Source organism: Trifolium pratense, linkage group LG3 (assembly GCF_020283565.1).
Source record: "Trifolium pratense cultivar HEN17-A07 linkage group LG3, ARS_RC_1.1, whole genome shotgun sequence".
NCBI lineage: Eukaryota > Viridiplantae > Streptophyta > Magnoliopsida > Fabales > Fabaceae > Trifolium > Trifolium pratense.
In genome coordinates, this window is record NC_060061.1 from 4,537,989 (window position 1) to 4,557,011 (window position 19,023).

The window sequence follows — 19,023 nt, forward strand, 5'->3', positions numbered from 1 at the left end:
GTATGACTGTGTTTTTTCCTATTGTTGATCAAAATTCAGTGGTTCACAAGAATTAAACAAATACACGACAAGCAAGAACTTGTAGTTTGATCAATCAAACAATGGATATAATTAATACATATTTGGTTGGAGCCATGCCATTGCCATGTCTCTGTTACTATTGCATTTGTGAAAGGGATTGCTCGATGATTATGGTTCTCTTGTCCTTTGAGGCATCAAATCGGAGCATTTATATATGTTGAAACTTGAAACACACCCATTATGTCACTCTTCGATGTATATATTTTTTCCATTTTGTAACTTGCAATGAGGATGATATTTGTTCCAAGGACTCGTGACTCAGTTAAGTCAATTCTCAATTTTATAATTCTTTCTTTTTCTTTTTTTTTTTGAGATACATGCACTTTATTTAATTTTTTAAAAATAAAATAAAATCAAAATCACATATTGAACTGAATAATATTTTATATTCTGTTTGATTTATAAACCGGTTATGAGACTAGACAAAATAGATAAAAAGAATTTGATAAAAACAATAAAAAAAAATTTGTTCTTTACTGCATTATAAAAAATATTATTTCTCTCTAATATTATCTTGTCTTATCATGTATTATTTTGTCCTATTCAATATTTAATATTTTGTGAATAAAACGCAGCTAAACACCGCTATGATAAACTTAAATTTTCTTCATATATTAGAATTATTTAATTGCCCGGGAAAATTGTCGTTTAACATAAAAAAAATTAGTGCATTGACGGATGATGTTTACCTGGAATTTTTTGGATATTAAAAAAAAATGTCAATCATCATAGTATCATATACTAATGAAAATGGTGAGTAAATTAATGTTACGCGGTTGATATGAAATGCGTGATTTATTTATTGAGTAGCTTAGTCTCTACGGCAAATGCAAATCCTTGACCACAAGAGCACCCAAATAATCTCTTGAATTAATTATGATATGATATGATATGCTATTTGCTCCATTAATCAATTCATGGTGACCTTCTACTACACTGCAACTCAACTTCCATGTAATTGTAAATTTCAACCACTTATTATTCATGTCCCTTATACTCCTAATATTACATGTTGTGTGACCTTCCAATGATTTTCTCAATTTTACAATATATGATTATTTTCATCAGGCGGTTTGGAGATAACTTTGTCTAATATGTACAACTAAATAAATCTTATACGTACTATGTATAATTTTAAATTTCACCATTAAATTATATGTCTCATTATATTTGTACATGATACAAAATTTGTTTCAATTATGTACTATAGATTTGGCCTTAAAGAGAAACGACATAATCATAAAAAAAAAAAAATAATAATAATCCACACACTAACCAAAAATAACAAATATAACTTACATTTATGACTAAAAAAAACTTACATTTATAATTAAAAATAAAATTTGATAATTTTATAGGGACTACAAAGTGGCACAAACTATGACCCACCGAGAAATTCAATCCTTGCTGGATTATATTCATTTTAAAAAAAATAACAAAGAAAAAATTAATATTAATTAAGGATCATGATTACTTGCAGTGGACATTAAACACAGTTCCACGCAGTAGTGAATATTAGCTGTTGATTTAACATCGAACGGTCTAAAAAGCAGGAAATCTATTTCCTATTTCCTATTTGTGGGTTAAAATACCAAAGTACCAAACCATGTATTATTCAATTAATAAACAACATGTTGCTTGACTTGCTAAAAAAAAAAAAAACGTTGCTTGCATAGTGCCCATATAAATAGCTTCCAACCCCCCTAATACTCTATCGCAGACCAAAACACATTCTAATCATTCTCTCCCTCTCAGGCTCTCACCCTTTTCCTAGAGTTTCATTCTTTATTTGTATAGACAAAAGAAAACATATAAAACTCATCATCATAGACTTAGAAAAATGGAAATTGAAGCAAGGCAAAACATGGTAGCAAAAAAGCTATGGAACATGGTACGTGTATTATTGTTCATGATAAGAAAAGGCATAGCCAAGACCAAAACAATGGTAGATCTCAACTTGATTCTCAAACGTGGGAAACTGGCTGGGAAAGGCTTAATCAACACTCTCGTTCTCAATCACCAATTATACTATTCCTCGCTCACATGTCGCTCCCACGACAATATTAACTCTTTCATCTCTCCTTGTGAATACGAATTCAGCTGCAGCAACACCCCTGTTAATCCTCTCTATCATTCTAGCCGCCGCTTCTCCAAGTCACGCCAACGACACAACGATGTTTCCATCATGAAAAATAATAATATTGATGTTCATAAGGTGTTTATTGAAATGATGTTGAACAATGAAAAGGTGGAGGCTGTGGCTGATTTTCCTTTAGTGGCATTGCCTGGTTTTGGGCAGAGCCCTGTTGGGAGACAACTAAGGGTTACCGATTCGCCTTTCCTGCTCGAAGACGAAGGGGATAGTCATCATGTAGACAAGGCAGCTGAAGAATTCATTAACAACTTCTATAAAGATCTCAATAGGCAAAATAGATCAATCAGCTTCTTTTGAGTCACCATACAATTAATTACATCAATGGATATAATTTTTATTAATTTCCACCAATAGTAATATTTTTCTTTGTATGTCGTCAAAGTTACAGTTTTAGATTAATTGATCAACTGTTCAGTGACATCATGCAGTTATGTGACTTCAATTACTTTGAAGTTTGAAAATTGATGCTGCAGTTACATTTTAGGTTTATTAATAATTTTCAGGTATAATATGCTTATTGTGTATTTGGCTCTTGGTTATATTATATTTGTCAAAAAAGTATTAACTTCGGTTCAGTTCACTAAGCAGTGTTATTCAACTTTGTTTTTATTTTATTCTGTTTCACTGATTTTTTTTTTTTTCAGATTAAACAATACAATCCAGCAAAAATTTAACAATTAAAAAAATTAAGGAAATTAGTATTACAGTAATTAACTAATATTAAAAAGGAGAAAGATTTTAAAGAACGTGTATGTGCCGGTGTGCCACTCGGATTTGAATTTTCCACAATCACAGCAGAGTGTTGTAATTGATATGGCCATCCAATTTCTAATCAGCAGTTGAGATTGTTTTACTTAGCAAATCTATTTTTGCAGGGTCTTAAAACAGTTTATTTATGCCAAAATAACCAATAGACTCAACAGCTTACCAGGTCCTAAACTTAAACCACCAAATTCCCTTCCTATGATAAAAACTGACGAAAGTTGCATGGCCCTCAAAAAATTTCCAGCAGAGTAATCCAACCAAGATATCTGCTCAATTGCTATACCTTACTGGATAAATAACCTTTTTATTCCCATATGTTTCACCTGTTTTTTGCTAGTTTAAACCAGGACATGTTCCAAAACAATTGTAAAACTGTCCCAAACATCCTTAAACAACATAACCAAATTAAACATCAAATTGGCAAAATCTCAGATGAGAACATGACAAGAAATTAATTAAAAGGAAATTGATAGCCTGCTGACATGAAAGAAAAAAATAGTGGGAGAAAGAGAACAAAATTTAATAACTCACTACCATAGAAGGGGGAATATAACATCAATTACACTTCAATGCCAAATTAAACTCTATAATCAGTTTATCAGAAGGTTCAATAACATGATGTGCTGTATTAATAATTAAAGGTTTACAGGAATAAATCAAAATAAAATGTCATACAACACATGCAATACATGTCCGTAACCAATAAATATAAAATTATTCCTGTATAAATTCATAAATACCTAATGATTCTGAACATCAGAAGTAAGCATCGTACGACACTAACAATATAAAATAATAGATTAACTCTTTTAAAAATACAAAAGAGAGACAGCAACACTAAGAATTAGCTTGAACTCCAATGATCAGACTGCAACCTGTTCAGGGACTTCTAATTGCTGTTGATGTGATTCTTCAAAGTGAGGAGGGGTTCCTGATGATAGGTGATACGGTCCTGTAACTTGAGAAGATGTTCCTGGGGCTGTATAATTTGGCATTGGTGCTTTATCTGATAATACGTATGATGGAAGAGATGACCTTGGAGGAGTTGGTCCTGAAAGTGGATGGTGTTGCCCTGGTGGCGGATATGGTTGCTCTGCCATTTGTTGGGGGGCAAAGGGTGGTCCATAAGGCTGATGTCCTGTCATTTGAGGTGAAGGTCCATAACGTTGATGTCCTGTCATTTGAGGTGAAGGTCCATAAGGTTGATGGCCTGTCATTTGAGGTGAAGGTCCATTTAGTGTATAAGGATTTGTAGTTGTTTGAGAAGATACCCTTTGCATATGAGGAGGACGTTGGTATTGGGGGTGGTGAGGCTGCCCTGTTGAATGAGAAGGTCCAGCTGTTGGTATCTGCAGCCCATTTGTTGGAGGAGATACTCCCCATGGAGGTTGATCATGCATTCCTGTCATTTGGGTAGCCGGTGGTGGTCGTTGCTGCCATGTCATTTGAGGAGGCAGTGGTGGACGTTGCTGCCCTGAATTTTGATGTGGATATCCAGAGGGAAAACGGTAGTTATGTGCTTCAGCCATTCGAGTATCAAAGTGTGGTGGGGAATTCTGTGCTGACACTTGAGCCGGAAACCCAGAAGGTTGGTTATGTGTTCCTGAAACTTGAGAAGACCTTGTTTGGTATTGCTGATGTGTTTCCATTTGAGATGGAAACTCAGAAGGTGGGTTGTGTACTCCAGTCATCTGAGCAGAAGGCAGTGGTGGGCGCTGTTGCGGAAGCCCGTAAGTTGGATTATGTGTTCCAGTCATTTGAGAAGGGGACCTTGTCGGTGGTGGACGGTATGTAGGTCTTGGACGAGTATTGTATCCAACTCGGTTCGTATCTAGTAATCTCTCAATCTCCTCACCTTTCCCGGCATTTTTAAAAACCTCAGTCACAGATTCACGCAAGGCAGGAGTGACCCCAACACCATACCTCATAACCTCGTCCAACAACTCTCGGCTTTTATCCAACAAACCTTCAGCACACAGTCCCTTGATCACCACCTCATAACAAGTGGGGTCAGGCTTAGGATCTTTTTCTCCCATTTTGCTCAAAATCTGAGCACAATCAACAACTCTACCATTCTTAATCAATTCATCAAACACCCTATTACCAAATGTAGCAACCACCCTCAAACCAGCATCAACCATTTTGTTAAAAATTCTCAAAGCCTCGTCAATACTACCCGCTTTCAAATATGCATCTATCAAAGTCGTGTGAGTAGGCACGTCCGGACTCAAAGACTTAGAGCACAGCTCTTGAAACAGTGTCTCAGCTTCAGACAACATCCCATTCTCACAATACCTAGAGATAATGTTACGATACCCAGCAACATCCATCATAAAAGGCTTAGAATTAGACTTAGTTCCAACCTTCCTAAAAGTAGCAACTGCTTCATCAATCTTACCAAGCTTAAAGCACTCATTAACCATAACGTTAAAAGTATCAGAATTAACAGCTTGAAAATTAGGAGGAGTATGATTATCTAACATCTGATCAAACAATTCCCAAGCCTCCTTTTCCTTACCATGCTTAAGCAAAACCTCCAAAAGAACATTACAAGTTGCAGGAGTCATCCTAAACTGACGATCCATTAAAGACTTATACGATTCCATAGCTTCCTTATCTCTTCCCTGCTTAAAGAACCATTCCATATAAGTAGAATTGACAACACCATCATAGACTAAACAACGCTCCTTAAGCTCATCAAAAAGCTCATTAGCTTTATCCAAATTACCAAGTTCAAGAAAACCAGATATCATATTATTATAAACCAATGAATCAGCACCATGTCCTTTGTTCAACATCTCACGTAAAAGATCAACAGCTTCATCAATGCGACCAACACTGATCAAACCTTTGGTGAGATGACGATAAGTAACAGGGGAAGGACTGAAAGGTGCATCAGCGATGATTTGACGATAAATCTCGAGAGCAACATCGAGACGGCCTTCATCGCAGTGAGTATTGATTACATTGTTGTAAGAAACAATATTGGGAACAAGGTTAGATTGATTGAAGAAGAAATGGAAAAGAGCAATAGCTTCATTATACCTCTTAGCACGATACATAGCAGCGATTATGGCGTTGCAAGTGAACACCGTAGGTCGAGTCGATGAGAAAACTGAGTGGCGTGCGACGGCGGAAGCGGCATCTAGGTCACCGGCGCGAATTAAGGATTGGACACGGTTGTGGAGGTTTAATCGAGGTCCGACAAGTGCCGATGGTGAATCTGGAAGACGAGGAGCGTTACGGTCACGCGACTGATGTTGATGAGGTGGAGGACGGATTGCGTTTAAAGGTGGTTCGGTACGGAGACTGCGCTTGCGACGACGGCGCTCTGCCGCAGCTTCTTCTGCAGAGGAAAAGGCGAAGGAACGGACGGTGATTGAGATAGGAAGGACGGTGGTGGTACGACGGAGGGAACGGAGGAGGAGAAGGCGGCAGAGTGACATGATGAATGAATGGATGAATTGCGATGACAGTTCTGTTTCTTCTAAACCCTTAAACTTAAGCCCTAACCATCACTGGTGGTTTTTTTTTTTTTTTTTTTTTGACAAATCGAATGTTCAATTGTTTTTTTTTTTTAAAGAATTGGGAGGGAAGGTGTGTGTGGAGAGTAGTAACTTTCATTTTTCTTCTTTGTTTTGTGTTATTGTCTTCTGGCCCTTTTCTGTTTATTTTTATTTTATTTTTTTGCTGTTTTTTAAGTCTTATCCAATAACCAAATTAGGATGATATAGTTACGGTATTTTTACAGTTATGTAATAATGATTAATTTTCGTCGAAAAATTTGTTAGAAATATAAGATATATTTTTTTCTTCTAATAATTATTTTTAGGGTACATAAAATTAATCATACACAAAAATCAATGATCGAAATCGTAACTATTTATTTAAAAAGTTTAAATCTCAAAAGTTGACTTATATTGTGTTTATACACATATATAATATTTTACTAGTGTATATTATATTTTTCTAATGTGAAGTTATGTTGGATTTGAATCATGTCCTTCTCTCTCTTAACTCTATCCTTCTTAATTTCATTTTATCTTCTCATTAAAAAATAATGATAATATAGTCAAGAGAGAGATAGAAAGTTAGAAGATAGGAGAAAGTTATTTAATTGCCCGGGAAAATTGTCGTTTAACATAAAAAAATTAGTGCATTGACGGATGATGTTTACCTGGAATTTTTTGGATATTAAAAAAAAAATGTCAATCATCATAGTATCATATACTAATGAAAATGGTGAGTAAATTAATGTTACGCGGTTGATATGAAATGCGTGATTTATTTATTGAGTAGCTTAGTCTCTACGGCTAATGCAAATCCTTGACCACAAGAGCACCCAAATAATCTCTTGAATTAATTATGATATGATATGATATGCTATTTGCTCCATTAATCAATTCATGGTGACCTTCTACTACACTGCAACTCAACTTCCATGTAATTGTAAATTTCAACCACTTATTATTCATGTCCCTTATACTCCTAATATTACATGTTGTGTGACCTTCCAATGATTTTCTCAATTTTACAATATATGATTATTTTCATCAGGCGGTTTGGAGATAACTTTGTCTAATATGTACAACTAAATAAATCTTATACGTACTATGTATAATTTTAAATTTCACCATTAAATTATATGTCTCATTATATTTGTACATGATACAAAATTTGTTTCAATTATGTACTATAGATTTGGCCTTAAGAGAAACGACATAATCATAAAAAAAAAAAAATTAATAATAATACACTAACCAAAAATAACAAATATAACTTACATTTATGATTAAAAAAAACTTACATTTATAATTAAAAATATGACCCACCGAGAAACTCAATCCTTGCCGGATTATATTCGTTTTAAAAAAAATAACAAAGAAAAAATTAATATTAATTAAGGATCGTGATTACTTGCAGTGGACATTAAACACAGTTCCATGCAGTAGTGAATATTAGCTGTTGATTTAACATCGAACGGTCTAAATTGTACGGACAAATTATACAATAAAACGATCTCAGTCGTTGATTTAAAAAGTAGGAAATCTATTTCTTATTTCCTATTTGTGGGTTATAATACCAAAGTACCAAACCATGTATTATTCAATTAATAAACAACATGTTGCTTGACTTGCTAAAAAAAAAAAACGTTGCTTGCATAGTGCCCATATAAATAGCTTCCAACCCCCCTAATACTCTATCGCAGACCAAAACACATTCTAATCATTCTCTCCCTCTCAGGCTCTCACCCTTTTCCTAGAGTTTCTTTCTTTATTTATATAGACAAAAGAAAACATATAAAACTCATCATCATAGACTTAGAATAATGGAAATTGAAGCAAGGCAAAACATGGTAGCAAAAAAGCTATGGAACATGGTACGTGTATTGTTGTTCATGATAAGAAAAGGCATAGCCAAGACCAAAACAATGGTAGATCTCAACTTGATTCTCAAACGTGGGAAACTAGCTGGGAAAGGCTTAGTCAATACTCTCATTCTCAATCACCAATTATACTATTCCTCGCTCACATGTCGCTCCCACGACAATATTAACTCTTTCATCTCTCCTTGCGAATACGAATTCAGCTGCAGTAACACCCCTGTTAATCCTCTCTATCATTCTAGCCGCCGCTTCTCCAAGTCACGCCAACGACACAACGATGTTTCCACCATGAAAAATAATGATATTGATGTTCAGAATGTGTTTATTGAAATGATGTTGAACAATGAAAAGGTGGAGGCTGTGGCTGATTCACCTTTAGTGGCATTGCCTGGTTTTGGGCAGAGCCCTGTTGGGAGACAACTAAGGGTTACCGATTCGCCTTTCCTGCTCGAAGACGAAGGGGATAGTCATCATGTAGACAAGGCAGCTGAAGAATTCATTAACAACTTCTATAAAGATCTCAATAGGCAAAATAGATCAATCAGCTTCTTTTGAGTCACCATACAATTAATTGCATCAATGGATATAATTTTTATTAATTTTCACCAATAGTAATATTTTTCTTTGTATGTCGTCAAAGTTACAGTTTTAGATTAATTGATCAACTGTTCGGTGACATCATGCAGTTATGTGACTTAAATTACTTTGAAGTTTGAAAATTGATGCTGCAGTTACATTTTAGGTTTATTAATAATTTTCAGGTAGAATATGCTTATTGTGTATTTGGCTCTTGGTTATATTATATTTGTCAAAAAAGTATTAACTTCGGTTCAGTTCACTAAGTAGTGTTATTCAACTTTGTTTTTATTTTATTCTGTTTCATTGATTATTATTTTTTTCAGATTAAACAATACAATCCAGCAAAAATTTAACAATTAAAAAAATTAAGGAAATTAGTATTACAGTAATTAACTAATATTAAAAAGGTGAAAGATTTTAAAGAACGTGTATGTGCCGGTGTGCCACTCGGATTTGAATTTTCCACAATCACAGCAGAGTGTTGTAATTGATATGGCTATCCAATTTCTAATCAGCAGTTGAGATTGTTTTACTTAGCAAATCTATTTTTGTTATTTGGACCGTCCAATCTCAAATAAACGATTGAGATTTATTACAACGTGCAACTGCGTGACTATGTTACTACAGTGAATCCGTATTGGTGTCACTCTTCTTCCTCAAGTTAGGAATAGGAATTTCTCAACTCCCAATAAAGAGCTTTGCACCTACTTCAACTTTGCACAATAAAGTAGTAATTGATTAAAGCAATAGAGCCTTAAGTTTTGGCCCAGTGGTGGTTAAATGCACTAACTAATTTTTATAAAGTAAAAAAGTAAAAACATCGAGTACATTGACAGTGCTTTATGCTTGTTAGAATTTGAGTATATACTTTAAACATGTAGCAAAAGGATTTCCAACTGTCAAACATTGCCACCCCACTATTACATTTACATATTATGACTGTCTCATCTTGATAAGCCTTAGATAAACAAAAAACTTGAAAGGAGTTGCATTGTGTATCTCCCCTATATTCCTGTACTTAAAAGTAATTTAAATCATTTACCAGCGAGCCAAGCTACAGATAAAATGAATAAAATGAAGTTGCAACAATGAGTTGTTGAGTTGTACAGTACCTTATCAAATTACCATCAATCACCAAATGCAACCCTGCTATATCCAACAAAACAGATAAAACAAATAATCAAAGAGTGTGATTGAATATAATTACATACAAACTATATGATATGAACAATGAAGCAAAAAGGCTTATGCTTTTGGACTTTTACTTCTATGAGTTACTTTGCATTCATTTTTCATTGAAACATGTTTGAATTTACTTAGTCATTAACTAAGTTATTTATGCTACAAATCATATATCAAAAAGATTATAAGCATCAAAAAGAGATTAGGAAAAGACTTGGAACAACCCTTAAAATATAGTCACATAACATCCTTTTCACTCAACAATTCCCCTGTATGAGTTGCAATAAAAACTGAGAAAATAAAATTGGACAGCTCAACATATTAAAAACCAAGTTGTTTACACAACAAGATTGAGAACATAGTATCCATACAACATAAGTGCTGTCAAGAAATGCAGAATTTGGACGTAGGTACTTTCTTCTCATTCTTCCACTCTATATTGTTAATTGTTCTATGTTGAAATCCCATAGGGATCCATCTATTTAGAAGAGAGCATATGAATATGATTTCCTGACTTTGTTCACTTTCAGATCAGCAATTTGCTCTTAGTTTTCAACTGTCTTTGGCTTGTTTCTCTTTGAAGCAACTTGCCATAATGACATGAAGGGAAACCAATGGGAATTATAATTCAATCATAAAATATAGAAGCAAACAAACTACTAAAAATATGGCTAATAGGGTACTCATGAACCTCATAATCTGTTTAAAAAGTACTTTTTTGCAAATGATTCCAATTGTAGATAACAGTATGGCTCTAAATTGGTCAGTTTATTCAAAAGTGGTTGGTTTACCACTCGCTATCCATGACCATGAATGCCCCCCCTGACATTGTATGGCTTCAGCTAATGGGATCACTATATCTCCACCAAATCAATTGTGCTATTCCAACTAATTACTTTTCAGTTGACACTACAATTATTACTACATTGAAGGTGTCCAAATTTCTCTAGTCATGTGATTCACAAATAATACATCAAAGCAATAACATAATAACCAAACATCAAAGCATAGGCACAAATCTATACAGGTAGCATTTCATGAAGAAGATATATACCATTTCATGCCTTCAGGACATCCCTTTACCTCAAAGTCCTCAACCAATGCTCAACCTTTCAGTACCAGTATCCACTCAAAAAGAATTTTTTAAAATAACACATACAATTGTTAGTTCACGTGTGAATTCACTTCATCACTTCAAGAAGCATTGGGCTCACGAACACGAGCCTGTTGGCACTCTCATAGAGGCGGTTAAGGTATTAAAATATATCTTTTCATGACTTGTAATAGGTTGCCTTTAGACACATTCTTATCCATAATGTCCTTAAAATTTCAGGTAATCAAGCCTACAGTTCTTATTGGATCATCAGGAGTGGGGAAAACATTTACAAAGGAAGTAGTTGAGGCTATGACAGCAAACAATAAAGTAAAATCTTATCTCAGTCTCTCTTGTTATGTGTATTTATTTATATAAAAAAAATCAAATCAAAAGTTAAGAAATATACCTCCATCATGCCTGGCCTGCAGATTCCTCTCATTTTGGCTCTTTCCAACCCAACCTCACAGTCTGAGTGTACAGCTGAAGAGGCATACACATGGAGCGAGGTAAAATAACAGATGACCACATCTTTTCTCTATAACCATGCAGTAGCATAAAGCTATGCCTGAGAGAGTTAGACTATCACAAGGTGAGTAAAGCAAACACGAAAACAAAATGCACATTGTACAATGGTTGCAGGGTCTTAAAACAGTTTATTTATGCCAAAATAACCAATAGACTCAACAGCTTACCAGGTCCTAAACTTAAACCACCAAATTCCCTTCCTATGATAAAAACTGACGAAAGTTGCATGGCCCTCAAAAAATTTCCAGCAGAGTAATCCAACCAAGATATCTGCTCAATTGCTATACCTTACTGGATAAATAACCTTTTTATTCCCATATGTTTCACCTGTTTTTTGCTAGTTTAAACCAGGACATGTTCCAAAACAATTGTAAAACTGTCCCAAACATCCTTAAACAACATAACCAAATTAAACATCAAATTGGCAAAATCTCAGATGAGAACATGACAAGAAATTAATTAAAAGGAAATTGATAGCCTGCTGACATGAAAGAAAAAAATAGTGGGAGAAAGAGAACAAAATTTAATAACTCACTACCATAGAAGGGGGAATATAACATCAATTACACTTCAATGCCAAATTAAACTCTATAATCAGTTTATCAGAAGGTTCAATAACATGATGTGCTGTATTAATAATTAAAGGTTTACAGGAATAAATCAAAATAAAATGTCATACAACACAGGCAATACATGTCCGTAACCAATAAATATAAAATTATTCCTGTATAAACTCATAAATACCTAATGATTCTGAACATCAGAAGTAAGCATCGTAAGACACTAACAATATAAAATGATAGATTAACTCTTTTAAAAATACAAAAGAGAGACAGCAACACTAAGAATTAGCTTGAACTCCAATGATCAGACTGCAACCTGTTCAGGGACTTCTAATTGCTGTTGATGTGATTCTTCAAAGTGAGGAGGGGTTCCTGATGATAGGTTATACGGTCCTGTAACTTGACAAGATGTTCCTGGGGCTGTATAATTTGGCATTGGTGCTTTATCTGATAATACGTATGATGGAAGAGATGACCTTGGAGGAGTTGGTCCTGAAAGTGGATGGTGTTGCCCTGGTGGCGGATATGGTTGCTCTGCCATTTGTTGGGGGGCAAAGGGTGGTCCATAAGGCTGATGTCCTGTCATTTGAGGTGAAGGTCCATAACGTTGATGTCCTGTCATTTGAGGTGAAGGTCCATAAGGTTGATGTCCTGACATTTGAGGTGAAGGTCCATTTAGTGTATAAGGATTTGTAGTTGTTTGAGAAGATACCCTTTGCATATGAGGAGGACGTTGGTATTGGGGGTGGTGAGGCTGCCCTGTTGAATGAGAAGGTCCAGCTGTTGGTATCTGCGGCCCATTTGTTGGAGGAGATACTCCCCATGGAGGTTGATCATGCATTCCTGTCATTTGGGTAGCCGGTGGTGGTCGTTGCTGCCATGTCATTTGAGGAGGCAGTGGTGGACGTTGCTGCCCTGAATTTTGATGTGGATATCCAGAGGGAAAGCGGTAGTTATGTGCTTCAGCCATTCGAGTATCAAAGTGTGGTGGGGAATTCTGTGCTGACACTTGAGCCGGAAACCCAGAAGGTTGGTTATGTGTTCCTGAAACTTGAGAAGACCGTGTTTGGTATTGCTGATGTGTTTCCATTTGAGATGGAAACTCAGAAGGTGGGTTGTGTACTCCAGTCATCTGAGCAGAAGGCAGTGGTGGGCGCTGTTGCGGAAGCCCGTAAGTTGGGTTATGTGTTCCAGTCATTTGAGAAGGGGACCTTGTCGGTGGTGGACGGTATGTAGGTCTTGGACGAGTATTGTATCCAACTCGGTTCGTATCTAGTAATCTCTCAATCTCCTCGCCTTTCCCGGCATTTTTAAAAACCTCAGTCACAGATTCACGCAAGGCAGGAGTGACCCCAACACCATACCTCATAACCTCGTCCAACAACTCTCGGCTTTTATCCAACAAACCTTCAGCACACAGTCCCTTGATCACCACCTCATAACAAGTGGGGTCAGGCTTAGGATCTTTTTCTCCCATTTTGCTCAAAATCTGAGCACAATCAACAACTCTACCATTCTTAATCAATTCATCAAACACCCTATTACCAAATGTAGCAACCACCCTCAAACCAGCATCAACCATTTTGTTAAAAATTCTCAAAGCCTCGTCAATACTACCCGCTTTCAAATATGCATCTATCAAAGTCGTGTGAGTAGGCACGTCCGGACTCAAAGACTTAGAGCACAGCTCTTGAAACAGTGTCTCAGCTTCAGACAACATCCCATTCTCACAATACCTAGAGATAATGTTACGATACCCAGCAACATCCATCATAAAAGGCTTAGAATTAGACTTAGTTCCAACCTTCCTAAAAGTAGCAACTGCTTCATCAATCTTACCAAGCTTAAAGCACTCATTAACCATAACATTAAAAGTATCAGAATTAACAGCTTGAAAATTAGGAGGAGTATGATTATCTAACATCTGATCAAACAATTCCCAAGCCTCCTTCTCCTTACCATGCTTAAGCAAAACCTCCAAAAGAACATTACAAGTTGCAGGAGTCATCCTAAACTGACGATCCATTAAAGACTTATACGATTCCATAGCTTCCTTATCTCTTCCCTGCTTAAAGAACCATTCCATATAAGTAGAATTGACAACACCATCATAGACTAAACAACGCTCCTTAAGCTCATCAAAAAGCTCATTAGCTTTATCCAAATTACCAAGTTCAAGAAAACCAGATATCATATTATTATAAACCAATGAATCAGCACCATGTCCTTTGTTCAACATCTCACGTAAAAGATCAACAGCTTCATCAATGCGACCAACACTGATCAAACCTTTGGTGAGATGACGATAAGTAACAGGGGAAGGACTGAAAGGTGCATCAGCGATGATTTGACGATAAATCTCGAGAGCAACATCGAGACGGCCTTCATCGCAGTGAGTATTGATTACATTGTTGTAAGAAACAATATTGGGAACAAGGTTAGATTGATTGAAGAAGAAATGGAAAAGAGCAATAGCTTCATTATACCTCTTAGCACGATACATATTAGCGATGATGGCGTTGCAAGTGAACACCGTAGGTCGAGTCGATGAGAAAACTGAGTGGCGTGCGACGGCGGAAGCGGCATCTAGGTCACCGGCGCGAATTAAGGATTGGACACGGTTGTGGAGGTTTAATCGAGGTCCGACAAGTGCCGATGTTGAATCTGGAAGACGAGGAGCGTTAGGGTCACGCGACTGATGTTGATGAGGTGGAGGACGGATTGCGTTTAAAGGTGGTTCGGTACGGTGACGGCGCTTGCGACGACGACGCTCTGCCGCAGCTTCTTCTGCAGAGGAAAAGGCGAAGGAACGGACGGTGATTGAGATAGGAAGGACGGTGGTGGTACGACGGAGGGAACGGAGGAGGAGAAGGCGGCAGAGTGACATGATGAATGAATGGATGAATTGCGATGACAGTTCTGTTTCTTCTAAACCGTTAAACTTAAGCCCTAACCATCACTGGTTTTTTTTTTTTTTTTTTTTTGACAAATCGAATGTTCAATTGTTTTTTTTTTAAAAGAATTGGGAGGGAGGGTGTGTGTGTGGAGAGTAGTAATTCATTTTTCTTCTTTGTTTTGTGTTATTGTCTTCCTAGGAACATTTCTTTAGATGTAGTTTTTCTTATTTCTCTCAAAAAAAAAATAGTTATTTATATTTTTTAATTAAAAAAAGTAAAAGAAAATTGTTTTTAAATAAAAATAACTTCCACATATATCTAGCACAGTAAAAAATGTGTAAAGTTTGGTCATTGTCTTCTGGCCCTTTTCTTACTTGTTTATTTTTATTTTATTTTTTTGCTGTTTTTTAAGTCTTATCCAATAACCAAATTGGATGATTAAGTATATTAATACAGCTCTCCATGCTGTCATAATCATAATATAAATGAAACTCTACAATGATATAGTTACAATATTTTTACGGTTATGTAATAATGATTAGTTTTCGTCGAAAAATTTGTGAGAAATATAAGATATATTTTTTCCTTCTAATAATTATTTTTAGGGTACATAAGATTAATCATACACAAAAATCAATGATCGAAATCGTAACTATTTATTTAAAAAGTTTAAATCTCTTATCATTTGAATTCAAAATATATAACTTGAGTTTCGAAAGTTGACTTGTATTGTGTTTATACACATATATAATATTGGCTTAATTAGTATTTTGGTCCCTTAAAGAAATTTTTGGTTTCACATTGGTCCCTTATTGAATAAAAGTTCTGCTTAAGTCCCTTAAAGATATCATCGTTTGTCAAATTAGTCCTTTCCGTTAATTTATCAACCTCAAATGTATTAGGTGGACCAACATTGTAGCTGGTCCACCATATACCTCAATAAAATTTTTAATCTTAACCATCCAATCTTTTTGAAAAGAAAGAAACCATTAGATTTTGCATGTCCACCGGATCTAACAGTGCACCATCACCAACTAGTTTTTATTTCTATTTCTTCATCTTCTTCCTCATTCCTTCGTAATCCCTTCATCATGTTCTTCATAACTTCATCCTTTATACCTAGAATTTCTAAACATATCCAAAAAAAATAAATCCAAAATTGCAAAAATCTTAAATTCTTTTTTTTCTCTTCACTTCAAGGAAAAAGAAAATCAAGTTCCAGATCTAAAACATAACCACTCCCACCAAGCTTATTAATTAGATTCATACTGATGTGATCTTTGTGGTTTTTAATTCCCTGGTTTTGTTAGTCTTAAAAATCAAAACTTCAGCTGCCAAGCACGTTAGATTTATCCATATTTGATGTTTGTGGTTTTTAATTTCATAGTTTTGTTGGCTTTAAAAATCAAAGCTTCATTCACCCTAAAACATCAAATCAAAAGGGTTGAGGAATTGAGGGGTTTTGAGTTATGGGTATTGAAGATTTTGAAGAGATTCAAAAGAAGGGAGTGATGGTGAAGATGAAGCTCACCATGTGAATATGCAGGTTGGGTGATTGTGAAAAACGTTTACTTTTTGTTATTGGTTTTTGGCTCCAGTTCTTCTCTGGTGATGAAGAAGAATAAGGAAGAAGATGAAAACAAAAGGAGAAAAAGTTAGGTGTTGTTGATTGACTCTTAGATACCATATACTTTACATGATTCGATGGTTAAGATTTTGACAAAATAATCAAATGGTTAAAATTTTAAATTTTACCGAGGTCTACGGTGGACCACAATGTATATTGGTTCACCTTTTAATAGTTAACGTTTTTTTGGAAAAATGGACGGAAGGGACCAAAAAGACTAACGGTTATGTCTTTAAGGGACCAATTCAAAAAAAAATTTCTTTAAGGGACCATTGTGAAACCTAAAATATCTTGAAGGGACCAATTAACTAATTATGCCTATAATATTTTACTCGTGTATATTATATTTTTTTAATGTGAAGTTATGTTGGATTTGAATCATGTTCTTCTCTCTCTCTTAACTCTATCCTTCTTAATTTCATTTTCTCTTCTCATTAAAAAAAATAATAATATATTCAAGAGAGATAGAAAGTTAGAAGAGAAGAGAAAATGGATTTGGATTCTCTACAGTCAAAAAATGACTGCAGGTGAATCTCAACCATTCATTTTATTTATGTTTTTTATTTATTTGATGAGTATTAAATTTGGACCATTAAATGATGTGAATGCATGACTACATGGTGAAAGTGAATGTACCCAACCCATTTCCGAGAGAAAATAGAAGAAGAGAATTTAATTTGATGTATGTAATGTTATAGTTTTTTGTTTTCCAAATTTTTCCATATATGATTGTATGTTAGGTTTGAAGTGTACACGTAGCTTATGAACGAGATAAATATATGTAGGGACGGAAGGGGCAGAGGTCACTAGTATTTTATTATATTATTGGTTTAATTTCGTCTAATTCCTCTGTTTTATTAAACTCACGAAAAATTATCTTTTTTTTTTTAATTCAACTTTTTGGACTCTACATTTTTATAAATTTAATCTCAGCGGATGTTTTCTATCCTAAAATGGTATTTTTGTACCAAAAAAGTTTATCTATTGTCCAAATATTGAATTTAATGACAAAATATTTCTTTTGAAACTAAAATTCACTTTTTTTAGGAAAAAAAATTGCAATTTTTATGAAAAAAATGCATGAATTTAGACCAAAATTACAATAAACGTGAAATAGAGATGCAAAAACTTCAACTTAAAAAAGTGATCATAAAATGCAGATTCACAATATTAACTTTGATTTTATCTTATAATAATTTCTTATATTAATTTTAAAAATTAGTTTTTCCATTATTAAATTATACTTTTAAATTCGGTATCCCTAAACTTCTTAATTCATGTGTCCGACCCTGAATATAAAAGAAATGAATTATATATGAAAGTACCTTAAAATTTTAGACAGAAATGTAATGGATTTATTTTTTATAATTCTAAAGTCTTGCTTTATTTTTGTGCACTTTTTTGTACTTCCCAAACTCACCCCTATTTTTTTATAATTTCTCTTTGACCTATGTGATTCTTTTCAACTCTCGATATTGAAATTTCGCCCTTGCAGAAAAATTCGGTTCGTAGAAACCAAATTTTTTCTTAGTATAAATTCAGAAAAAATTCGGTTAATAGAAACCATTTTTTTTTAAGGCAAAAAAAATTCCGTTAACAATAACCGAATTTTTTATACAAGGGCAAAAACGGAATTTAAGGGGTATAAAAGAATCATGGTTAACGAATCATGGTTTGTAAAAAAAAAAGAATCATGGGGTCGGATGAGAAATTATGTTTTTGTTTTTGTTGTATTCGGTCCTAGGACCAACCCACCACTACTTTATGCTCAATAACATTTTTATAAACGTAACCAAGACATGTAGTCAAGTGGTTAACGAACTTCTTTTGATAAATTATTTGGGAAAATCCGAGTTTGACCTCTGATAAATACAATTTTTAGTAAAATTTTATTTACTTTACAGTCGAATTTTAGATTATCAGGCGCCCATTTTCTCGAAATGAGAGAGTTAAGAACCATGAAAAAAACATTTTTATAAACTGTTTCGTACTAAATAATTTGTTTTTGGATCCATTGGTACTAGACTAGGGCTCTCTGCCTCTCTCTATGATCTAAATTTTTGATTGATTAGAAAAATATCTACTAATGCATCAATAAGTATATTCCTTGAACGAGAGAGAGAAATAGTACATGACAACATGCCCCGCACTTGTTTCAATTGTTTGG

General features: G+C 34.6%; 5 protein-coding genes across 5 annotated transcripts; 3 read left to right on the plus strand and 2 right to left on the minus strand.

The window, feature by feature from the left end:
* The first annotated feature begins 1,800 nt into the window (after positions 1-1,800).
* Positions 1,801-2,854, plus strand: LOC123915502. The gene has a single exon (XM_045966653.1). The coding sequence runs from the start codon at positions 1,922-1,924 to the stop codon at positions 2,531-2,533; it is 612 nt and encodes a 203-aa protein (XP_045822609.1). The 5' UTR covers positions 1,801-1,921; the 3' UTR covers positions 2,534-2,854.
* Positions 2,855-3,607: 753 nt separating this feature from the next.
* LOC123915503 (pentatricopeptide repeat-containing protein At1g10270-like) lies at positions 3,608-7,191 on the minus strand. The gene has a single exon (XM_045966654.1). It carries the CDS (start codon positions 6,445-6,447, stop codon positions 3,865-3,867), a length of 2,583 nt encoding a protein of 860 aa, XP_045822610.1. The 5' UTR covers positions 6,448-7,191; the 3' UTR covers positions 3,608-3,864.
* Positions 7,192-8,212: 1,021 nt separating this feature from the next.
* On the plus strand, positions 8,213-8,954 carry LOC123915505. The gene has a single exon (XM_045966655.1). It carries the CDS (start codon positions 8,331-8,333, stop codon positions 8,940-8,942), a length of 612 nt encoding a protein of 203 aa, XP_045822611.1. The 5' UTR covers positions 8,213-8,330; the 3' UTR covers positions 8,943-8,954.
* A 2,231-nt stretch (positions 8,955-11,185) lies between these two features.
* LOC123913646 (NADP-dependent malic enzyme-like) lies at positions 11,186-11,779 on the plus strand. Its single transcript, XM_045964450.1, has 3 exons — positions 11,186-11,401; positions 11,482-11,571; positions 11,673-11,779. Exons 1-3 carry the CDS (start codon positions 11,186-11,188, stop codon positions 11,757-11,759), a joined length of 393 nt encoding a protein of 130 aa, XP_045820406.1. The 3' UTR covers positions 11,760-11,779.
* Positions 11,780-12,379: 600 nt separating this feature from the next.
* LOC123915506 (pentatricopeptide repeat-containing protein At1g10270-like) lies at positions 12,380-15,408 on the minus strand. The gene has a single exon (XM_045966656.1). It carries the CDS (start codon positions 15,217-15,219, stop codon positions 12,637-12,639), a length of 2,583 nt encoding a protein of 860 aa, XP_045822612.1. The 5' UTR covers positions 15,220-15,408; the 3' UTR covers positions 12,380-12,636.
* Positions 15,409-19,023: the final 3,615 nt, after the last annotated feature.

Coding starts and splice junctions, on each gene's coding strand:
- LOC123915502 (XM_045966653.1), top strand. CDS start 1,922: ATGGAAATTGAAGCAAGGCAAAACATGGTAGCAAAAAAGCTATGGAAC.
- LOC123915503 (XM_045966654.1), bottom strand. CDS start 6,447: ATGTCACTCTGCCGCCTTCTCCTCCTCCGTTCCCTCCGTCGTACCACC.
- LOC123915505 (XM_045966655.1), top strand. CDS start 8,331: ATGGAAATTGAAGCAAGGCAAAACATGGTAGCAAAAAAGCTATGGAAC.
- LOC123913646 (XM_045964450.1), top strand. CDS start 11,186: ATGAAGAAGATATATACCATTTCATGCCTTCAGGACATCCCTTTACCT. Junction 11,402..11,481: donor CTCTCATAGAGGCGGTTAAG/GTATTAAAATAT, acceptor TTAAAATTTCAG/GTAATCAAGCCTACAGTTCT. Junction 11,572..11,672: donor CTATGACAGCAAACAATAAA/GTAAAATCTTAT, acceptor CCTGGCCTGCAG/ATTCCTCTCATTTTGGCTCT.
- LOC123915506 (XM_045966656.1), bottom strand. CDS start 15,219: ATGTCACTCTGCCGCCTTCTCCTCCTCCGTTCCCTCCGTCGTACCACC.